The sequence below is a fragment of the Panthera leo genome, chromosome B1, assembly GCF_018350215.1.
Source record: "Panthera leo isolate Ple1 chromosome B1, P.leo_Ple1_pat1.1, whole genome shotgun sequence".
Taxonomy (NCBI): Eukaryota; Metazoa; Chordata; class Mammalia; order Carnivora; family Felidae; genus Panthera; species Panthera leo.
In genome coordinates this window covers 147,891,786-147,912,227 of record NC_056682.1, presented here as the reverse complement: position 1 = coordinate 147,912,227, position 20,442 = coordinate 147,891,786, and the positions used below count along the sequence as shown (strand labels likewise).

The 20,442-nt window shown below is 38.3% G+C and overlaps 1 protein-coding gene across 10 annotated transcripts in view; it reads left to right on the top strand.

Annotated features, from left to right (window-relative positions):
• The window catches only part of RUFY3 (RUN and FYVE domain containing 3), an 80,474-nt gene that overhangs the window by 10,081 nt on the left and 49,951 nt on the right, over positions 1-20,442 (top strand). The window contains exon 1 of one of the 10 annotated variants that reach the window (XM_042936233.1): positions 5,339-6,622. The exons of 6 other annotated variants lie outside the window; for them this stretch is intronic. In XM_042936233.1, coding sequence (XP_042792167.1) covers positions 6,445-6,622 — 178 coding nt within the window. In that variant the 5' untranslated portion in view covers positions 5,339-6,444. Of the gene's footprint in view, positions 1-5,338; positions 6,623-20,442 lie in introns of those variants that run through there. 3 more of the 10 variants (XM_042936234.1, XM_042936229.1, XM_042936230.1) reach the window with 3 other exon arrangements.

Below are 20,442 nucleotides of genomic sequence, written 5' to 3'. Positions count from 1 at the left end.
TGAAACAGGAGGGTGAAAATATACCATTGCAAGAGTATAGAGTGCTTTGGAGTTACATATCTACACCAACAAGTATCTTTTGAGACTGATACTTGGTAGGTCCTGTTTTAAGCAGATGTATAATGGTGTGTAAAGCAGGCAAAGTTCTCATGGAGCCCATGAGCTTTGTGAAGCTAGCTTTTTAGTTTCATTTTATAGTTGAGTAAATCAGAACAGGAGCAGGATAAATTTCCAAAGATATCTACTAAGTTGCTGGTAGCTTTACATCTGTAAATCATTACCTACTGCCACTTAGCCATGAAATCAGTTTTAGTTACTAAGATAGGAGTTAGCTCTAGCCTGATGCTAGTTAATTTTAATAAGTGAAAAGAGTATGCATGATAATACTCCTGGTGGTTTTTGTTCCTAACAAAATAATTAACTCAGGTATAATCATTTTTTAGTACTTATTATCATTCTTGGTTAATATCTACAAAGTAATACTGAGCTTTGCAAATGTATAAATCTACAATTGTAGAAATCTCAGCATCAGAGGTAAACATAATAGATTTTTGTCTGAGAGAGGGAAAGAAGTAAGAGGGACGGAAGTGGGTGGAAGACTGGAGCGTGTGAAAAAATCATGATCATTCAACTGAATAATCTTATACTTTAGCAGAAACATCTAGACTTTCCACCAATGTCATCATGATGGCATTTCATCAAAGAAACCCTTTTGTGCTGACAGCACCTAGTAAAATGTGGGGGTGGGGGTGGGAGAATTATTTTCTTAAATTGTAAAACTGTGATCCCAGAGGCTTTGGGAAGTAGAACTTGTGAGGTTTACAAACTGATTTAGTTGCACAAGTCAATAAGTTTTAAAAAGCACCAGTATGTGCCCAATAGGAACTAGGTAATAGGAGACAACTACCTATAAAAGAAATGTGAAATAGTTTCTTACCTTCAGACCTGTTGAGAATTGGTATACCTACAAGAAATCTATTTCTGGGGGCACCTTGGTGGCTCATTCGGTTAAGTGTCTGACTCTTGATTTCGGCTCAGGTCATGATTTCACAGTGGTGACATCAAGCCCCAAGTGAGATTCCCTCTCTCCTTCTCCCTCTGCTGTTCCCCCACTTGTGCCTCTCTCTCTCTCTCTCTCTATCTCTCTCTCTCAAAAAAAAAAGAAATCTATTTCTGAAAAGTATTTAAATAATATTATTTAAAACAAACAAACAAAAAAATTAGAAATAACCCATACATGCTCACCAGCATGAAAATGGATCAGAAAATTTTTTACACATACAATGGAATATTACCTCATAATACAGCAGCCAAAAAGATAAATTATAGCACACTACAATGTGGATGAATCTTTAAAAATGCAATGTTGAGGGGCACCTGGGTGGCTCAGTAGGTTGAGTGTCCAACTTCGCCTCAGGTCATGATCTCACCTTTCATGAGTTCAAGCCCCATATCAGGCTTACTGCTGTCAGCGCAGAACCTGCTTCAGATCTTCTGTCTCCCTCTCTCTACCCCTCCCCTGCTTGTACTCTCTGAAAAAATAAATATTTAAAACATAAATAAAATGCAATGTTGAGCAAAAGGCTTTCATACAGCATGAAACGCTTTCTATAAAGTTAAGATGAAGCTAAATATATTGTTTAGGCATCCATATATTCATAATAATACTTTTTTAAGTAAGGTAATGATATACACAAAATTCAGAAGTAATTGCCTCAAAAGGGGAGGCAGGAATTCAGAAGAGAGAAGGAGCACATAAATTTGTTGGTTCATTTCATCAGTTAGGCAATGATTTCATGGATATTGGTTGTATTTTTAAAGTATTAAAACTATATTTTGAAGTTTGCTATTTGAAGAAGTTCTGCAATAAGTCACTTGAGAAAATAATTTCCCCTTTGTTAATCTTTTCACACTACTGACTGTATTAAGCGTTCTTAAATTTTTTTTTAATGTTTACTTATTTTTGAGAGAGAGAGAGAGAGAGGGAGGCACAGAATCCAAAGCAGGCTCCAGGCTCTGAGCTGTCAGCACAGAGCCCAATGCAGGGCTCAAAACCACGAACTGCAAGATCATGACCTGAGCCAAACTTGGACACTTAAAACCGACCGAGCCACCCAGGCGCCCTTCAAGTGTTCTTAATATGCCCAACTAAGTTAGTGGATGAGGCGGGAACTTGGTAAGATGCTTATTTCCTGCTCTTTCCTCAGAGTGGTAGTACAATAAGTAGTGTATCATCCTTTACTATGATCAGGAAGAATTTGGTTTACCCTTTGCCAGCACACAGCAGGAAAGATCTATGCTGGGATCCCAGTTTCTCAGAAAATGCCCACATATTAAAAACCTGAACTGAATGTATAAGAGAAAGTGGAATATGTGGTTTGTAAAGTGTGAAAGCTAATAAAATTTTTTTCTTCCTCACATCTTAAATTTGTTCAAATTCATATTTGGGAAATTTTGTGGGGACACTGCTTGTGTTATTTTGTTTGTGCTTTTTGTTTTTTGTTTTTCCTAAGTAAAATTTAATCCTTGGGTTGGAGTGCTGATTTTTCAGGGCATGAAAGAAAACATGGACTTTGGTTTGAGGGCATTAAGACAAACCTTGGAATCCCAGATCAGCCACTTGTTAATTGTGTGATCTTGGGCCAGTTACTTGGCTCAACTTTGGTTTCCTTGTATGTAAAGAGGACATACCATATCTCCTTGGCCAGATTCTTGTGAAGATTTGATACAGTATTTATAAAGCACCTAGGGGCACCTAGGTGGCTCAGTCGGTTAAGCCTCTGACTTCAGCTCAGGTCATGATCTCACAGTTCCTGAGTTTGAGCCCCATGTCAGGCTCTGTGCTGACAGCTCAGATTCTGTCTCCCTCTCTCTCTAACCCTCCCCTGCTCGTGCTGTCTCATTCTCTCTCAAAAATAAATAAACATTAAAAGAATTTTAAAGCACCTAACAGAAAATAGAGATTCAATAAATGATAGCTAGCTTAAGTAAACAGAAAATAGAGATTCAATAAATGATAGCTAGCTTAAGTAATTTTTCCCTATTGTATAACAGGGACATTGGGCACGACAAATCAGACTTTGTCTTATAATAGTAGCTGAGTATTCTTTAAAAGTGACTTCTGACTTTGACAGTGAATCTCATTTGCTTTGAATCAATTATAAGATGGAAAATTCAGGCTGTGTAAGCAACTAGAACATAGTATTATTCAGATCATCACCTTGGATTTGAATTTCACTTAGGCCTGTTAGTTCTGCTTCTAGGGCCACACACTATACCTCAACCCTCCTCACAACCATCTTACAAAGATGTGCCTTTATTCACAGGTAGGATCAAATGAGAAAAAAAGTTCAAGGTTTGTCTCACTGATGACTTCATGTTACCTAAGCTAATATGTTTACCTAGTAAAGACCCAAATGTAAAAACAGTACTAAACAACGTTTAGAATTATTTGTTAGTCTTCTACAAACAGTGCTTGTTCTCATAGGAAATTCATTGCCTGTGAACAGTGAGTAAGTGTCCACACTGAAGACTCAAAGGTGTTTACCTGCAAGCAGGTATGACTGAGATAGTGGAAAGACAGGTTTTCCTGCTCACCCACAGTTCTTATTTCTGAAATGACTCCTAATGCCTCCTTAAACTGAGAGATAACCAGTGCAGGAAGGTTTTTCTCTCCTTGGCAGAAGTGTTAGTTGCTTTGGGCTTCCCTCCTGATATTTCCTACCTGGAGAGAAGGACCTTTGGAAGGAATGTTGACCAGGTTTTCTCTGTTTATTGACCTAGATTTTCTTGTATGCTAGTGTCTTGTAATCAATCCAAATCTGTTTAAGGTTATTAAATGCATATTGGTTGCTAAAAAGATTGTCATGGTTTGTGATAGGCTCAATTCAGATATTCATGGAACCAGGAAATCTCAAAGCATCCAGATTTTTCTGTTTTCACTATTCTATATTTCAAGAATGTGTCAGTGACCTACAGTCTTGGTGTTGTACGTACAGAAGCCAGGGCTCTTTGGCATTGTGATTCCAGGAACTATTCAGTGTAAGTTTAAAGATTTTAATGACTGCTTACTAGGTTATAAAGTATTGCATGGTGAAACTATAAACTGTCCCCTTTAAGCTTTAATGTATAAGATGGAAATATGTATGTCTAGAAAGGAATCGACCTATAATTAAATGTGAATGTGTTAAACGAAGATTTGTGTTCAGTATTTGGGTACATAAATTCTGCTTCTTTGAAAGGGTGATTTTGTCTTACTGCATGCCCAGTGCCTGGATCGCTGCCTGACATGTGGAATACTCTGACTGAATATTTACTGAATGAGAAAATTAGTGAATGAATAGCTTTGGGTCCAGATGTAGGATAATGTTGAAAGATTTTAAATAGAAATGAATAAACCTGGGGTATTTTGTTTTCCTTAGTAATTTGCTGATTTTCTTCCTAATTGTAAATAATCATATACGTATATGCATTTTTACGTTGTACCAGTTTGCTTTCCCTCTAACAGTATGAGAAATGCCTGTTTACCTACAGAACCTGATTCTTAGCATTTTTTCTTTGGGCTCAATCTCAAGTTAGGATGCAACATTTGTGAAATTTTAATATTATATTTGTATGTAATATACATATAAAATGTCATTATAATATTCAAGGAGAATTTTTTTCTTTTAGTTTTCAAAAATCAAGGTATCCTTCTGAATGAAATTCCTAAAATAGAATAAATCGTCTTGGCATATATTTCTTGAAGTTGTAGCTTCCACCTTAAAACCAGATCCTTAAATAGAAAAAATACTTGTTTTCAATTGTCCAAAACATTTTCAAAGAAAATCGTTATCATCCCTTATCTCATTATTTATTGCAGCTCAGAAAGGAAGCACCTAACTTTTTGCTATCAAGGTATAAATGCCTCATTGGATAATACAGACATGTATGTGGGTAGGTGAGTTGGTTGGTTGGTGAGTTGATAATATATGATAATATGCCCTTAGGAAGTTCCAGGATGGGAGGCTTTTTAAAAATATAACATAGTTTTATCTTTTACTTAGAAACATAATACATACTTTATGCAGAAACGTGGTAGGGGCGCCTGGGTGGCCCAGTTGGTTAAGCGTCTGACTTCGGCTCAGGTCATGATCTCAAGGTTCATGAGCCCCATGACAGGCTCCGTGCTGACAGCTCAGAGCCTGGAGCCTGCTTCAGATTCTGTCTCCTTCTCTCTGCCCCTCCCCCACTCACCCTCTGTCTCTATCAAAAATAAATATTAAAAACAATTAAAAAAGAAATTTGGTAAATACAACAACTTCAAAAGCGAGGGTGGGGCAGGGGATTGCCATTAATTGGAAGGGATTTTACTTTTTAGCATCAAGGTTTTTTTCTTGCACTTCTATCTAGTGTAAAAAGTCAGGTTTTGTACCTTGGAGAAGGAGATTGTAAATGCCTGAGAGTATGATATTTAACTTGAAAATCTGCTTTGGCTTTTCTTAAAACACCACCTTTAGTAAAGAATTTTGATAGCTAGGTATATGAGGGTAAAAGATGGAAGTGAATTATGTGCTTACTAAATTAATCTAACTGCCTCTTTCATCATCTTTGCAATGAAGTATTACCCAGTGTTAATTGTCCTCCTGTTATCTAGCCCTTTTATCCCAAAGTGAGGGAATTGATGAGGATAGGTGCATTGTGTTATGTCTGATCACAGTTTGACTAGCACAGTCTGGAAGTGGGTTGTACAGGATGAGAGCAGCAGCTTAATTGCTCTCCCTGCATCAGCAGCATCTATAAAGCATCCTGGGAATTGCTCGCCCTACGTTCAGAGCAGCTGGTCACATGAGCCTGGATTTTCAGTTCAGTTCATTAGTCAGCCATTTTGGTCAACACCCTGCTTACTGCGCACAACCAATCCTATTAGAACTCAGCATCCCGGCTCATCTGAGCAGATCCTGGAAGTGATTTCTGCAGTTCAGGATATTTTTTAAGCTAAATTGAAAATATTGGTTTATTTTTCGGGATTTTTTCGGGGTATTTTTTTTCCTGCACAAAGGAGGATTTTTCACTTATTCATTCAGAGACCAGTTTTTTAAAGCCAGCTAAGGTGGCATCGGCTGTGCAACGTTTAAAGCCTATAGCCCAGCTGAAAAAGGAGGGGGCAGGGAAGAGAAGATAAAAGGACAGAAGCTAGAGAAACAGGCATCATTTTATTTTGCTATGTGGTAGGAACTATCTATGAGAAAAGATAGTAGAGGATTGCTTGTCTTGAACAGTTGGTTCTTAAACCGTAAGGTATTTTTCCTTGTGTTTTGTTTTAATCTCCCCCACCCCTTTTCCTGAGAGCTTTGTTTCAGAGCTTTGGATTTGGGGTTTTGGGGTAAGGAGGTTTTATTTATTTTTGTTGGGGTGAGTGTGTGTGTGTTTGTGTGTGTGTGTTGTGGTCCCAGCTGAGTCATCATGTCTGCTCTGACGCCTCCAACTGATATGCCAACCCCCACCACTGACAAGATCACACAGGCTGCCATGGAGACCATCTACCTTTGCAAATTCCGAGTGTCTATGGATGGAGAATGGCTCTGCCTGCGAGAGCTGGATGACATCTCACTTACACCTGACCCAGAGCCTACCCATGAAGGTATGGTCAGAACCCGTCCACTAGTGTCTCACCAGCATCCTCATTGTTACAGTAAGCTGGGAGGGTCAGGGAGAGGTTTCAGGAAGAACCCGTACTCTGTACTCTAACCTGTTAACAACCATGACAACCTTTTTTCCTTACCTACCACCCAGTTTACCGTCTCTACTTTACTGGGAAAAAATATTATTTCCCTGCCCCCTGAGGTATCCTTTCAAAAGATGCTGGTGCCTATTTAGAGCTCTTTGTCTTTAAGCCCCTAAAGAGAACATGTGAGGTCACTTATCACATTTGGCCCTAATTGATAATGAAAAAGCTATTAATATTGATTATATACTAAAATATTATAGAAATTACAATAATTCTTAATAGATTAAGTTAAGACAGCATGACTTTAGGATTGTACTTGACATAGTTGAAGCACTTGAGGTGTTTTACCAAGGGATATCAGGGTATAACCTGTGAAATAGGCTATGATATCTAGAAAATAGTTGATCAAACATTATCTTTTTTTAATAATATGGACAGTAGATGAGCAGTTTTCCATTCAGTGCTTATTTAATGAATATGGATGCTTTAAAGAGCATAATGCCTCAAAAAGGTTAAACATGATTAATAAGGTAATCTCTACCCATAGAATCTATTGGCCATTGCTTTTTATAAGTTATTTGTGGTAACTGTGATGACCCATTTGAAATTTCCACTGTCAGTACCTTTGAGACCTTTGAGGTTGCTTGACTTGTGACTTTCTCCCAGAACCTTTTCTAAATTACCACAGGTTTTTACCTTGTACCCTTAATTCTCTTAAGTCAATGCTATAAGGAAGAGAGTTAATTTAAGTCATAGCTACAAATATTTTGTTTTTTATGTAATGACCTTTTAACTAGTGTTTATTCTCCAGCTTTGAAATAATGCAGAAATGCTCACAAATGAGAAATTCTTTATCAACATCTGCCTGGTATTTAGGCATATCTGCTGAATGGAGGGCATAAGGTGAATTGCACATAGCAGATTGGGTTAGGAAAAGTGATTCCTTGCCCTTGACCTTGTGTTGCAATCTTAGCGTGACTCAGATCTCACCCTTTATGTCTGAAAAGGATTTTATTTCCCCCGTTAGGCTTAGCCTTGAGAAAGTTTTAGAGAGAATTAATACCACAGAACACAAAGCAGTCATTTTGGGTGTGTCTTTAAGGGCAATATTTAAGTAGTTTTTAAGACCCGCTGCGTCTTTTAACAATTGGTTTGTCAGTTGGACAGCTTCCTTGGCTCTAAGTCTCAGAAATGTGCACAGGGGTTGGCAGACATCAGCTGGAAATCCATAGAATGCCAGTACTGTTTAAAACAACTCCCAAAGGTTTAGGAATCTTTAGGGAAGAAAAATACGTTTTTAGAAGGCTACCAAGAAATCTTTTAGTGAATGCCTCAATTTACATATTTTGTTTTTAAAAATACTCTCATCCATCTTGAAAGTAATATAATATGAAATATTCCCTTAATTATAAAATCCAGTATATTAGTGTTTCATAAATAATTTTTAACATTTTTAGTACTTTGAATTTATATTTGTTTTTTGAACAGGATTCCTATGAGTGAGCAAAAATGAGCTCATGGTTCATGTAAGCATTTATAGTGGTTCTGTATGAATCCTTCATGGAGAAATCTGTGATGGAAATCTGTACGAGGGCTGCAGCCTAAGCTCTAAGTGTCACATTCTTTGATTAAGGAAAAGAGACAAATTGGAACTTCCCAATACCTTAAAATCAGCTATAGAGGATGTGAAGGAAAATAGGGAAATACTGTCCTTGAATTTTGGAATTTTGCCTTAAAGTGGGCAAGAGAAACAATAATTTCAAGTGATTAGAAATGGGTATAATAAAAGAAAGTCCAGACATCTGTGGGTTTGGGGACCTGGGAAACAAGGTGGTGCTTTTCAGAGCTTTTATTTCCTTGCTCCACTGGCTAACTCAGGATGTGTGAACAGTCATTTGGACTCAAGAAGTGTCTGCTTTAATATTAATACCAGTGATAAGTATTAGGTATAATTTAGCTATCAGCATGTAAGCAGTTATCTCCAGGCCAGTGATACTGTGAATCTCTCACCTTGTTGACAAAATGGAGCACCTGGTACCTGGACACACAGGAGGATTCACATTATACTTCCCAGCTGATTCTTGGAGGGAAAGCCTTCCAACCACACAAATCCTGCAGTGAGGCATCCTGACTCCCACAAGAGAAAATGGACAAAAAGCATCATATACCCTCTTAAGACAAGAATAAAGATTGGGCATGGCCTCAGTTAGAAGATTTGTAGTTTCCAACTTTTGTTTTCTGAAAACAGCTCATGCCTCTCACTGTGCAGCCCACAGTGCAGGCCTGGACCTAGAGTTTCCGCCTAGCTTAGCCCTAAAATACATGGGAATAGAAATATTCATGTCATCATTTCAGTGCTTGTTGGTAGTCAAGGAAGTGATCTCTCTCTCAGTACCCTTTTTTTAAAACCAGGAGGATATCTATAAATCTGTGTGAGTAGATTTCCCCTAAGACAAGAGCCCAAGACCGATTCCACAGAAGAGGAGAGGGTTCAGGAAAGGCTTCATTTAATGAGTGAGACTGGCCTGGACATTGTACATAATTAGGTGATCGTCAGGCAGATGCAGGGTGAAGAGGGGGGACATTTCCAGCAGTATATGGTGAGCTGGTCGAGCTGGAGAATAGCAAGTAGTTATGGGTGGTAATTATCTGATTGTAGGTGAGGAAAATTGAGATAATTAATGTAAACCCTATAAATGTTACTTATGCGTGTAATAGTTATTCATGGAGCCTTAGGTTGAACTGCAGCATGTTTTTGAATACATTACCATTTTAATGTATATTTTTGTTTTTATGTCTAATTTTTTGGAGCACTCTGAACTAGTTGTTTACTAGACAGACTAAAGTAGACCATTAGTAGCTTAAATTCGTGTTTTAGCATTATCCTTTCTTGGAGCTCTATAAAACAAAGTAATTGATTAAAAATACAACTTAGTTATCAAGCAATACTTGTTTTCCTATTAACCTTTTAAAGAATGGGAATCTGATGTTGAGAGACGATGTCCACAGATGATCAATTTAATACAGTAAAATGTACCATCTGGTTACAAAGACAGATATAAGCTTTGAAATTACTTTTTTGACTTAGGAAACTTTCTTTTCAGATACAGATAATAAGAGACAGACTATGGAGGCAGTGACATATTGGACAGACACGATAGTTTTTGGGTATTGTAGAGAACTATATGTGATGGCAGACCTAATACATGCTATTATTGCATAACTCTGCAGTTGCCCTGGTGGTGTCATTTTGCTTCAGTGTTCATTAGAATAGCTGGCATTTTAATGTATAGAGAGGTAGTTTATATGAAACATCTGTCCTTGACATACAAGGACGTATTCTGGTCTGCCTGTTGGTCAGAAATATTTATTAGGCATTCCTTAATGCAAAGTCCAGTTCTAGGGACTAAGAAATAAATAGACACCCCTTCACATTTCCCGAAGGACAGTCTGGATATAGGTTATAGGTGCAGATTTGTGATCAAGTTTTTCCATTAGATAGGAACTACTCTACTGATAAGATACAGTAGGGAATATTCTACTGATAAGATATAATAAGCAAGGAAAAATCCCCTAAAGATGTAATAGAAAAGTGTTTATTATTCAGTGACTGTGGGAAGTGTCTCATGCTGAGATCACTCCATTGACATTTACTAATGTACTTTTACTCATCAATATCACTGCACCCTAGTATAACCCCATCCTGCTTGGGGTGAAATGTGTATGTTTTAATGAAAAAGGTGCCTGTCCCAATGGGCGTTATGGCAGGGGAAGCCAAAGGGCTATTTACCAAGAAACTTCAGAGCATGAATTCACTATAATGCAGAGCTTCTAAACCTGGGACCCGTGATCCTAATTATCATTCAAAAAATTTTATATCTGTTCATTTTTTTCCTGTAGAAAAATCCTTAGTGTCCATTAGAACCCTCAAAGGAAAAACGAATAACGCTTTAAAAACTCAGCTTTTATCATACAGACCTTGGCCCTTCATTCAACATGCATTTAAGTATCCTACTTATGATTTATGCCCCACACTTATAATTTATGTCCTAGTACAGTGAAGTGAACAAGTATGGTCCTTTGGATTTTCTGGGCTTATTTGATAGGTTGGGAGGTGTAGGGTGGGGTACTTCAAGCAAGTAAAATGACAGTCATTGCAGTACAGTAGTACAGAGTGAAAAATCTTATTCCAGAAAAGATTTCCAATTGAAGTAATGTTTGAGCTAAGACCTAAAATATGTGCAGGAGTTATCTGGGCATAAACTGGAGGCAAGGGAGTCTTAAGGGGTAGGGATGGGGAGGAAGAACTGCACAGACTCAAATGCCAGAACTGAAAGGTGGTTAGTATTTATTTTCAGCCCCTTTCCAAATTTCCTCTCCAGTAAGTTTTCACATGCTTTACTGGGAACAAAATGTTAGGAGTAGTGATGAAAGTAGTAGGTGTTTTTTTTCCTTCTGGTTGTGCATAATGTTAATTTTTTAACATTAAAATCTTAAGTGTTTTAACAGTAAGTTCATTATGTATGTGCATTTACTCCTATACTTTAATAAAATAAGCATATATTATATGTGAATTTTAATAGCTCTCCTGAATAAGACTTAATAGTCATTTCTCCCAATTAATAGAAAAACAAAACTATTAATCTTAAAAAAAAATGTTGAGCTTTATTTATTTTTGAGAGAGAGAGAGAGAGACAGAACATGAGCAGGGGAGGAACAGAGAGGGAGGGAGACACAGAATCCAAAGCAGGCTCCAGGCTCTGAGCTATCAGCACAGAGCCCAATGTGGGGCTCGAACCCACAAACTGCGAGATCATGACCTGAGCCAAAGTTGGATACTGACTGAGCCACCCAGGCATCCCAAAACTATTATTCTTTTTTTTTTTAATTTTTTTTCAACATTTTTTATTTATTTTTGGGACAGAGAGAGACAGAGCATGAACGGGGGAGGGGCAGAGAGAGAGGGAGACACAGAATCGGAAACAGGCTCCAGGCTCCGAGCCATCAGCCCAGAGCCCGACGCGGGGCTCGAACTCACGGACCGCGAGATCGTGACCTGGCTGAAGTCGGACGCTTAACCGACTGCGCCACCCAGGCGCCCCCCAAAACTATTATTCTTAATGTTGAATCCCAGTAACCTGCAGATTTGTGATCAGACTTTCTATTTTCACTTATTTATATGTGAACATTCATTTATCTTTTTGATGATGAACATGTATTTACTAAGAAAATTATAAGCATGCAATACTCAAAGGTTCTTATGTGAAATGACTTTAACTGAAGTTGACGAAAAATCAAGGCTCCAATTTTCATAAGTAAATATATGTCATTGGTATCAAAAGTAGCACTTTAATAAACTATATATAAATGATCTTTCTGAATTTAACACAACACCTGTAGACACACAAGGCATCTGGCTATTATAGTTTTCTGCTATGATTAAACAAGCAAATAGTGCTACATGTGTTAGGGCGTAAAAGAAGGATATACGTGCTGTGTTCCACAACAAAGTCTTAATTTTGTCTTTTATTTTCATTTGTACAACTACCAGGAGCTAATTGTGTCACATCTAGATTCCTACACCTACTTTCAGCTTTTCTCCAAACCCATTTCTCTTCCTATACTGATTCATTCTTCATAAAATTGCCAAATGAGTCTTTATGAAAGCAAACTTTTCATTCTTGTACAAGAGCCCTGTTTCAGGCAGCCTTCTGTATTACATGTAGAGTACTCCTGAAAAAGTGGTAATGGTGTTGGAACAGGAGGAGACGTTATCATTTACTGAACACTTATTTTGTGCCAAGAACTCTTCCAAGTAATATGTATATAGTATGTCATTTAATCATTGCAGCAACCCTTTGAGCCTAGGTACGATTATTACGCCCATTTTACTAATTGACATTTGGGAATGTAGTAAGTGATAGAGCCAGGATTCAAACTCAGGCAGCCACAGTTCAATCTTCTTGGGGCACTCCTATAGCAAAACTCAGTAAAATGTAAGTCTACCAATAGACCTGCATGTAACAAAGGGCGTCTACTCTGGTGACCTATTTCTAGCAGTTTTGTACACAGTTGATCACGGCAGTGGCCAGCGTAAGTCCAGTGAACATCAAAATGAGGCCAAAAGCATGCCAGTTGGGGCATGCTTGGTGATTGCCATTAATTGGAGTGGAGATCTTAGCTTTTATCCACTTGTTTTCATTTTCTTCTTTCCACTCGTTTTTATGAAGTGCGTGAAAATATTTACATAGTTGCAGAGATACTCCCAAACAGCGGCACTCTGCTAAAACTGACCTGGCTGGCAGGTCAGCACCTTTATGTGCTAAATTTAAAATGTTTCTCAGGTAGATGTACAAAATGATGTGAAAAGCTGTTTGTGGTAAGAGAAATGTTCATGATTATGGATTGAAATAGTAACTACATTGAATCCTTAGTCTTTAGCCAAGTATTTCCATGCCCTGCTTTGGGTAATTTTACTTATCTAATGCTTTTTCATACTCCTGTTCCATACTTAACCTATTTCAGCCAGGTTGTAGATTCTCACTTCGCCAGGACCCTGATTATTCTTGCTGTTACACTATCCCCTCTTGAGATTCTCCATGCTGACATCATATCAAGAAATGGAAAGGCCCCTTGACTCCCTTCATCCAGAAGGCCTTCTCTAGCATGTCCATTGCTCTTCATCTCCTGAATCATATGCCTTGAATCGTTGGGTAGTGTCTGTGCCACTTGATTGAATGCACTTGGAATCATTCTCCAGTGATTCATTTTAATCTATGTGATTCCTCATTTATAAAATTATATAGAAAGTTCTTTGGGCAAAACTTTGTTTTGTATCCTTCAGAAGGCCTCGTAGTACTAGGTACTGCTTACGGTAGCTATCCAACACACTTTGGGTGAATGCAGTAATGCCCCATAACTCCAGAAAATAATCAGTGGTGAAAGAAAAGATTATTGGAATACCTTCCCTCAATCACACACAATTTGTGCTTTTTTAGGTTTTTTAAATATTTTTTTAAGTTTATTTGAGACTGAGCATGAGCGGGAGGAGGGCAGAAAAAGAGAGGGCAACAGACTAGGAAGCAGGCTCCAGGCTCTGAGCTGCCAGCACAGAGCCTGACGTGGGGCTTTGAACTCACGAGGTGTGAGATCATGACCTGAAACCAAGTCAGACACTCAACCAGCTGAGCCACCCGGGTGCCCCTTGAGTTTTTTTAATTTAATTCTTTTAGTCATTTATCTCCTATTCCAGATTCACTGTATCTTACTTAGAAAGTTGAAGTTTTGTACAATGTAATAGTTTCTTATTGTTGTTTTCTACTAAATCCAAGAATACTATTCAGTGCTGATGAAAGTAGGGGAAGCGTTGGGCACAGGCTCTGCTGGTAGGCGTGCACATGGGTGCAGCTTTGTTGGGGTTCCCTTAATCCCTGTGAATCAAGAGCCTCGACAAGTTAAATCCCAGTGATTATACCAAACATCTGTCTTAAAGAAATAATCAGAAATAACAGGCAAGTCCCTGTTTTAATGATTTATAGTAGCAGGATCTTTAAAAGCAACCCGAGTCGCCCAATAGGAAAGTGGTTCAGTAAATTGTAGAACATCTATACAACAAGCCCTGAAAGATGATTGTGGAGGAATATTTAATGGCATAGGGAATTGTTTAGAATATAATTTTTAAAGTTTATTTTACTTATTTATTTTGAAAGAGAATGAGAGAGCGGGAGAGGAGCAGAGAGAGGGAGAGAATCCCAAGCAGGCTCCACGCTGTCAGCACAGAGCCCGATGTGGAGATCGAACTCACACTGGGAGACCAAAGCCTGAGCCGAAATCAAGAGTTGGACACTTAACCAATTGAGCCACCCAGGCGCGCCTAGAATATAATTTTTAAAAGCTGTTTCCCAAACTACATACACTGTGGTCACAATTTGTGTTAAATGCAGGGGTACATATCCACCACAAGTAAAACAAAATGTACCAAATACGTAAAAAGTAATTACCTCTGGACAGTGGAACGACAGGTGACTTTTATGACATTATTTAAGCTTCTTCATGTCTTCCAAATACTCTACAAGAGGGTATATTAGTATAATCAGGGAAAAAAATGCTCTTTTTTAAAGCAAAAGGCTATATCAGTATAGGTGTGTGATCATCCGCCTGACTCGTATTTAATAAGTACTTTCCTTAACAGTTTCACATCCATTGTCAGAATATTTTTTTTTATATTTCCAGTAGACATTTTGAGTTTTTCTGAGTCCTAGGCCTGTATTTGTGTACTGGCATGCTTTGTTTTCAGAGGTGTCTAAAAGCTGCCTGCAGTACACCAGGTGACCCACAAGGTCTAGACTTAGATGCATTCGGTACAGCATTTGATTTATTCCTTTCAGAAGTGTTCAGAAAATAAAGCCTGAATTGTTAGGATTCAAACGGAATCCTGTTACTGTTCTTGGCTTTCAGTATGGCACACCTCCCTTTATAATCTGCCCTCAGTGAGATTACGGGAACATTTGTTGCCACCAGCCCTGATAGCCTCAGATTTGTATTGTCAGGTTCTCCAAGTTGTGATTACGTGTGCAGAAGGCAGTCTTTGTGAACTTTTCGAAGTGTGGATGTGGTAGCTTGTAATACCATCTTGGAAGCCTATTGGGCAAAGTTCTTTGGACAAAGTTCATCCCTTTCTTGTTGCTCTGCTGTGGAAGAGCTTGGCTAGTCACCCTTTCAAGGTAAGTTTTACCCAAGTTTTGTAAAATCCTTCCTGGGAGAGAAATATCAGCAGAGTTTTGTGCTGCCTCTGAGCTGACTGTAATGTGCTCTCCCTGAAGTCAGCACTCTCCTTCCCATTCCAGTTCCTTCCCAACTCCTTCAAATGCCTGCACTGGTGTCCACGTTAGTGCACTGTCGTAATCACAGTGCCTTACTGTCTTTGCTCTATTGGTGAGCCTTTCTGGACCTTTCTGAGAACAGAGCTTTTTCTTTAATCTTTAATTTGTGCCTTTCTTAATGGAGTTTATAGTGACTCTTCCTTGGGTCATCAGCTTCCAGTGCAGAATGTCATTCCTCCTAAACTTCTCTTTGACATATTTATCATTTTCCAGAGGTAAATGCTGTACCCGATTAGATAACTACTCAGTGATAGAGCTCAGATTGGAATTCAAGTCGTTGGATTCCCAGACCTGGGTACTTGTAACACGTGGCTGGAAAGGGCAAGTGCTATCATCTGAGAGCACCCACAGTATTCTCCGCTTTTCAGCTGTGGTTCTGTTTTTTGAGTTTTGTCAGTACCTCCTTTTTGTGGGGAAATAGAAAGCATAATGGGGCGCAGTTTTCCACTGTGGTTCCTCCAACCCCCACCAATTCACTCTGACTGCTGTGAAGTGCTTTTGAGTCCAGGGGAGTAAACACAAAAAACTGTTCCTTGCAATTTTTCATAGTTGAACTTTGCCAGAGAACAGATAGAAAGATTTGATGAGCTTAGAAGCACATGTATAGAGGGACAGAGAAATAGACTTGTTGACAAATGGCCCCTAAGGAATTATTTATTTTTCGTTATAATTAAATATTCTCAAAATAAAATGTATATGTGTCAGTCTGCTGGAAATAATGTTTTTTTAGAAAATATTTATTATGTATATAAGTATTTTATGAAAGCAACTTTATTTTTCTAGTTATAGAAATGATATATTCATATTGTAAGAGTTACAGAATACAGAAGAGTGTAAAACACAAGCTAGTAGAATTCACCTAAAGTTCTAGCACCTATTTTTTTAAAATTTTTTTAATGTTTATTTATTTTTTGAGAGAGAGAGAGAGAGAGAGAGCATGAGAGGGAGACACAGAATCTGAAGCAGACTCCAGGCTCTGAGCTGTCAGCACAGAGCCCAATATGGGGCTCGAACCCACAAACCACAAGATCATGATCTTAGCAGAAGTCAGATGTTTAACCGACTGAGCCACCCTGGTGCCCCGGTTCTAGCACCTATTGATAACCACTAATAAGATTTAGTAACCAGATTCTCTTTTTTATTAATATATACACACAGTTCACTTACAAGCTCACACAGTTTTTATACATGCAAAATCGTACCATTCCTGTGTTGTGTGACCTGCCTTTTTTCTCTGTGGTATCTTTCCACCACAGTAAATAGAAATCTGCATCACCTCACTTAATGTCTTCAGTTTTTTGGATATGCCATAATTTCTTTGACTTCCTTATTACAGACATTTAGATTGTTTCTAAATTTGGCCACCACTTTCATTTGGGGTATTTTTACCCAAATTATGTTTACAATTTGAACAGTTTACCAATTTTCATCTTTAGAAGTGGAGTTTCTGGGTCAAATAGTAATATATTTTAATTTTTTATACACATTTTCAAGCTGCCATAAACATTTAAAAAAATTTTAATAGCATGGTATCGTGAACTTTTGTATTAGCTACCTCTTTTTGTCTTTCGCTACTGCAGTTGGTTGTGGTTTCTCACAGTACTAAAATCTGAACTTTCCAAATGAAACAGTTGTGGTTTTTAGAACAGTTGATTCAGCAGCTGTAAACTCCATGATTATGTTTTATCTGTTTTTTTTTTTTTTTTCTTTAAGCCAGTGACAATATCTTAGGTAGAAGAGAATGAGTTTTACTGTTAAATGTACAATGAGAAATTTTCTGATTGCTGGAGTTTGTCTTCTGGGATGAAAAGGCTGCTAAAATTCAGGGTGTATTACATTTCATCTGAGAATCCCACAATGTCTAGGCCTGTGGGCAGCAAGCTTCCCAGTTGAGGTATCAGACGCCTCATGATTATTTCTTCCATTGCAGCCATTCAGGTAGGTGGCAAAGGCTCTACTAATTTGGGGAGGCCCCCTTTCCCTCATCCTCTCACTCTCCATCAGACAGTGTCCTCCTTAGCCTTCCAGTATCACGTAGCTGCTCACCTGATTTAGGAATTCATTTTATCTTCTCTTATCTCTCTAATACCAATCTCTGTTTACCTCATGTCGCAGTTACTTAGTTCTGAAGGGAAGTGCCTGTGATATTTCATACTTGTGACTTCTGTACAAACTCACTGTACTATCTGCCTTAGTAAAAGCCTTTGTTCAACATAAAGCCTAAGTATTAAATGGCCCAAGTGTTGATAACTGTATTAGGAAAACCTATAGTTCTCTTGTGTCTTTCTCCTTTCACTCAGGATGCCTCACTTCTAACACTTCTGGTCACCAAATGTATGTGTGTGGGGCGGGTGGTCCAACACCAATCTGTGACACCAGCTGGGTGTACAGTTTAACTCAATTCTGACTCTGCCTACCTGGAGGTAATGTCAGATCCCACAGGTTAAGAGCTCAGCCCCACAGAACTGCCCCTCACTCTAGATACTAATCACAAGTAGTAGATCCCCAGGTTACCCACAACTTTTGTCCAACTTGGCTACAAATCAGACGTCCCCATGACCGCTTTCCCCTTAGATTCAGTTATTTGCTAGAACAGTTCACGGAACTCAGGGAAACACTTAAGTTTGCCAGTTCATTAAAGGTTATGAAAAAAGGATACAGATGAAGAGGAGATACATAGGGTGAGGTCTGGAAGGGTCCCAAATGCAGGAGCTTCTTCCTGGTGGATTTGGGGTGTGCACCCCCCTGGAAAGCTTTCAAATCTCATACTACTAGGATTTTGTGGAGGCTTCCTCCGTAGGCATGATCAATAAACTCCATTTCCAGCCCCTTTCCCCTCTCTAAAGAAGTGAGTGGTGGGGCTGAAAATTCCAAACTTAGAAGCATGGGTTGGTCTTTTTGGGGACCAGCCCCCATCCAGGAGCCCACCTAGAGTCACCTCATTAGAACAAAAGATGCTTGTAGGGCTCTTATCACTTAGGAATTTACAGGGGTTTCGGGAGCCCTGTGCCAGGGACTGGGGAAGAAGACCAAATAGATATTTATTATAAATCACAAGATCACAATCGCTTAATATTACTTTTTTTCCAAGACCATTTGTGTTTCTTTGCTGATATTTTTGTTTTTAACTCTACTGTGGGGAAGAGACAGATCTTGGTCTAAACTATTGGCTTATTAGAACAGAACCTCTTCGTACTTTTTAAAATTAGTTTGGCAGTTCCTTTACTAATTTTTATATTACTAAAGCTAATTATGTTACTAGTTAGTTTAAGAGTATCTCAGCTGTTAAACTTGTCATTTGGTCTGCTTGTGTTGGCTTATTTTTACCCTGTTTAATATTTAGGTTTTTTTTTTTTTTTTTTTTTTTTTTTTTATTTAACCCCACTTCCCCCTATTTTCTTTTTTAATTGTGGCAAATATACTTAGTGGAATCCAGCTTGTTAGTTTCTTGTAAAGGTAAAGTTCACATTGAATCTAAGGTGTGCTAAGTACTTTAAATGAGTTAGCTTTCATTTTCATAACAGTCCATTGAAGAGTGCTTTATGATCAGTAGTTGGGTCTTCAAGAATGCTTTCCCCCAAGAAACTAATAAGCTTTTTAAAAATAACACTCTAAATCAGAGTCACCTAGCATCAAGGAGACAGTGTAACTTGGTTACATATTTCTCTAAACTTGGCTGTAACTTTGTTGTCCATAGTTATAAGACTCCTGGAAAAAGAATCTATCAAGAAGAGAGATCTCACAGCCCTGGATACATAAACAATGGTGAGGCACTTTGAGCACATTCAAGCATTTCTCAGGAGAGAAGGAGCTTCAGCTGCTTCCCTCATCAGAGAAAAAAGATGGAACTACACAGGGCCCAAGGCTTTGTGAGAGCAGTGGTCCTACCCCAAATATATATCAGTACCAAAGCCAAGGTCCCTCCTACCAGGCCACACAGCCACTGCCATTGAGTCACCATGTTCTGTAAGAGCAAATATTTTACGGTACTTGCTAATTAGTTATTTATAGTGCCATATATATTAGTTTGCTGACTTACTCATTCTTAGACTTGAAACAGAACGATAGCCAAGAAAATAGTTCATTAAACCTCAGATCAGCTATGCTTCCTTAATTCGGGGCCCTCGTACACTTCCAGCCTTGTCTCTTATTTCTTGACTTTAGAAAATGTCTTTGTTCACATGCTTCTCCTGAATCTGTTAGGTGCACCATTTTTAACCATGTAATCCAAGCATTTAGAGTGGTGTGGTGGTCCTGATGTTTCATTACCAGACTTAGGGCACCACACACAGTGACAGTCCACTTGGCATTTCTAAGCTATGCACTCATAAGGAATCAGTGTTCTGAGTGGGAATGAGGCTGTCTGTTTAGCCAGAGTAACCTTGGAAGCTCCCTTTACTATTTACTTTAACATTTACGGTGTACATTTGACATAGTTCTGACTGGTACAACTCTGAATTATGCATTATCTATAGCAAGATTTTAATTCAGGACTATCTTCTGTAGCAACTAGCAAACCTTTAGGTTACCACTCTCTGAACTTGTGAATATGTATTATTATGACACAAATTAAAGTTACCATAGATTTTTAGATCAGGCAAAAACATGCTGAGAGTAACAAAGTATAATCCCTAGAAAAATGAAACGTTCTGGCGAAAAGACCAGAGTTATCCATGCTAGTACTTTCTTTGATTCATGTATTAGACACTTTCATTGTTGTTTTGACAATTTGAACATATTCCAGATAGCATAATTTTTAAAATATTTTGTAAATCCTTCTTTGAGGAATGTAAAAGAACAGCACAGTATCCATTCTTTATTGCAATGAAATCCTGAGCGTGCTGAGGTAAG